A 3,846-nucleotide genomic window follows, 5' to 3' on the forward strand; every position below is an offset into this window, starting at 1 on the left:
ATGGTCTGCTAACACTGTTATGTTTTTTGGACTTTTATTCACGAGTGATGTGTTTATAAAAATAAAAGATATTTGAAACGAAGTATCAAAATCTTGTGAAATCAAATTACTTTCCTAGCAGCTGAAACTTCTCAAATTTTTACAAATTACAACGCCTGCAAGTTTTGCTCAAATTTTATATGGAAGTATCTACTATAAGAAGATTGATCAAAATTATAATTTTCGTTCAATTTTTGAATCCCCGAAGTAATATTTTGGAGAAAGACGTTAGTTAGTTTACTTTTTTTTTCTTGAAAAGTCAAGTAGCCCTGAAAGGTTATCACAACCTTTTCGTTACACCTTCATGCCGTAATGTATTTTTTCTGTGATATATGAAAAACAGAATTAAAATTTTATTTCCGTTTCAGTTTATTTGTTTATCAAACTCTAACCTTGACAGCCATTTCCAAAGATATTTCTCCAAATGGTCCGACCGTAATTGATAGCGGCTTCTGGGAGCGAATCATCATAATGTGGATACTAGTATTTATACTTTTGTTATACTCATACCATTGCATTCCATAGAGCACATTAGATATGGCAACACTCTGAAATCAAACTGCAGTTAAAAATCGTTCTAAATGGGAGCTTAATACTGAAACAGATTGCACAGCGCTACAGATAAGAAATGTGTCAGTGCTTTGACCCTCTGAATCCGAATATAAAGTCACAGTTCCCAGATTGGTTCGTTTTTGACCCTAACTTCAAGAAACTTTTCTAAAAAGCGGTTTCCTGTATTTCTGTACAAGACATGAGCAGTCAGTGATAACCCTATAACCCCAAATCACTCACTACTCGAGTCAGTTTGAAATGTCAAAAATCGCTTTCTATATGAGTTTCTTGATGGTAGAGTCAAAAAATGTGTGTAGCAACCGTTTCATTTTATCAAAGTAATCTTATCTCATATAACTCAACTGTCATCCATTTCACCTGATCGGTAAATCTCGGATGCGCAGTGGCAATTTTACTTCCCGCTTTTTAGTTCATCTAACTTCTATAAGTGGCGCGCGCTCTCTCACGTTTGTGCTTCTCACCGGTGGTCAGATAAAATAAGTTGAACTCTACTTGTGTACTTTACCTGCTCTCTGATTTCATCACCATGCCAATACAAAATCAGTAGTTGAGTAAGCAATTGAAAGAGGTAAATAAGTGCGAAGAGCTGTTCGTTAGTTTCGTGTGTCTGAAAATAAATATTAAATTAAAAATTTAAACATTATGACGTTTGGAGTTATTTGAAAATGGCAAAACTAAAACAAATCGGAGTCCTCACCGAGCGGTTCAAGAATGAATGCAATAAAGTAAAAAACACATAATGTGGTGGTCTCTATGGTGGTCTCAATCCTAGTTAAATTTAAATCATATTAGAGAAAAAGGCAACTCTAAGTTGGTATTATATACTCAAAATAGAGTCAAAAGTCGCTCAATTGATAGTTGGCAGTAATTCGGATTTTAGTAAAACTCACTTATTTCTGATGCAATAGTTTCACTCACAATCAGTTGTATTCATACTAATAGGGTGAAAAATTCACTCAATCGGGTGTGAACAGAAATTGATACATTATTGAGTAAAATTCACTGAAATTTGAGTGAATTTTTTTTACAGTGTAAATGACTGATACTTTTGAATATATCTACAGTCGATAGGACCAGTCACACAGTTAATGGAAATGGGAACCCATCAAATTGTCTGAAAATGAAATATGTTCCTCTCGAAACAAAGAGAAAATTTTTGAAGAAATAAAAAAGGGGACGCAATGTTGAAAAACGGGCGTACAATAAGAAAAATGGACGTAATGTAAAAAATTTGTCAATAAGCAAACAATGAAAGAAAAGGCAAGCGTAAAGGAAACAAACGGACATAAAGAACTGCCAAGCAGATTGAAAATAAGAAAAGCGGACGGAAAGTAAATAAGCAGGCGTAAAGTAAAAACACTTGCTAATATAAACACGCAGGTGTCTAATAAAAGAAGCGGGACAAAAATGGCTTACGTAATGTTATGTTAAAAAATGCAGGCATAAAGAAAAAAGCGTAAAGAATAAACAAGCGAGCGGAAAGTAAAGAAGCGGGCGTAAAGAAAAAAAATGGCATATAGTAAAAGTAAGTAGGCGTAGTAAATCAAACAGACGGTTAGTAAGAAATGAAGGCGTAGAGAAAAATGCAGACTACAAAAAAAGTTGACGCAAATGCGGGTGTAAAGTAAAAAAAGCGAGCGTAATATACAAGCAGGTGTATAATTAAAAGAAACAGAACTAAAAATGATAGACTCAATGCAAAAATTAAGCGGGCAAAAAAACGTGAGTGAAAAGTAAAACAAATGGACTTAAACTAAAAGAGCCGGTGTAAACTAAAAAAAGTGGGTGCAAAGTAAAAAAGCGTAAAGAAAAAAGACAATGGAAGCATACAGATAAAGCGAGCATAAAATAAAAACAACACATAAAGTAAAAAATCATGCGCGTAATAAAAAATACAGGCATGCTTCAAAAACGAACTTATAGAAGTAAGAAATACAGACGAATTAAAAAATGATGGCGTAAAATAAAAAAGTAAGCAAAAAATGCAAACATAAAATGAAAGTTAAAAAGTTTATAGTCCAGTGTCTTAAATTATCTTTTATCTATGTTTGTGTCGACTATAATGGTGTTTTTGCAAACATTACTTGCAAAAATTAGAATTTCAATTAAAGTGGTCGATAGAAACATCAGTATTTAACCCATGGTTTCAATTTTAATAGTACGTCCATCTACTTTGCAATTAACACAACTTTTCAAACAAATTCTTGATGTATCAGACAATTTCTCAATATCTAGATATATATTTTATTATTTCCCTTACAATCTAGTTACTTACAGTAGTCAACAGGACCAGAGCTAGAGAAATCTGTGCTGAAGACATTAGGAATTCCAGTAACATTAAATATTTCACAGTATTGTTCAGAATGGAGCAGATCCTAAAAAAATAAAGAATGGCTTTAACAAATAATACAACTGTTTTATTTCTTCATACGTACTCTATAATATTCGTGTGTTCTTTAATGCAAAGTACGACCATGTCTTTTATACAATCCAAATCATCTGCTTCACTGGTCTGAAGACTGTTATTCCTGGAATATTTGATATTCTCCAAATGATTCCCTAGTACTTTCAGCCTTAAGGTAACACTAAGAGGCAAAATTACCAAAATGCACTGTACGAAGCAGTAATAGTTTATAGCTAACAAAGCACAGAGGGTTTGAATGCAGAGAGCTGCCAAGTAGTGCTCTTTTTCATCCAAAGGCAACCACATTGCATAAGGCAGGGATTCGTGCGCTTCTAACGTTGAATTGAATTTTATTTCATCCGATGACATGGCGTAATTAAGTGCTTTTTGAAAGAATGATATCCCAGTGAGATACGTGAGTATGATATAAAACACTTGTACTATCTTGGATCTTTTTACTGCTGATAAATATATATTAAAGATTTCTTCGCTTTTACTAGCTTTAATGTTTGATTCGTAATAGACCATATCAAGTAATAATTTACTCATATTTTTCGACATGCACACTAAGCCTTTTACGTACAGGATTGTGTAAGTGGACAGAATGCTTACGTTTTGGAACAGTTTTTCCATTGGTCCGTGGAAATTCGGGGTCTCCAAATAAAAGAAAATCAAAACTAGGAAGAAAGTACTTTGAAGTACGTATTTGTAGGATGTGTAGAATCGTTTGTTGATATCAACCAGCTGATAGGGTAGAGCTCCCAAAAATATCATTATGGGCTTCACGTAGCACAAAAGCGATATGTTTCCTGTCTGAAAAAAACTCAAAC

The 3,846-nt window shown here is 33.5% G+C and overlaps 1 protein-coding gene across 1 annotated transcript; it reads right to left on the reverse strand.

Moving 5' to 3' along the window:
- Window positions 1–419: 419 nt before the first annotated feature.
- Window positions 420–3,385, reverse strand: LOC108904762 (odorant receptor 67c-like). Its single transcript, XM_018707436.1, has 3 exons — window positions 3,048–3,385; window positions 2,888–2,987; window positions 420–587 (listed from the first exon to the last, which is right to left on the reverse strand). Exons 1-3 carry the CDS (start codon window positions 3,383–3,385, stop codon window positions 420–422), a joined length of 606 nt encoding a protein of 201 aa, XP_018562952.1.
- Between the last annotated feature and the right edge of the window lie 461 nt (window positions 3,386–3,846).

Source organism: Anoplophora glabripennis, unplaced genomic scaffold (genome assembly GCF_000390285.2).
Source record: "Anoplophora glabripennis isolate ALB-LARVAE unplaced genomic scaffold, Agla_2.0 scaffold124, whole genome shotgun sequence".
NCBI lineage: Eukaryota > Metazoa > Arthropoda > Insecta > Coleoptera > Cerambycidae > Anoplophora > Anoplophora glabripennis.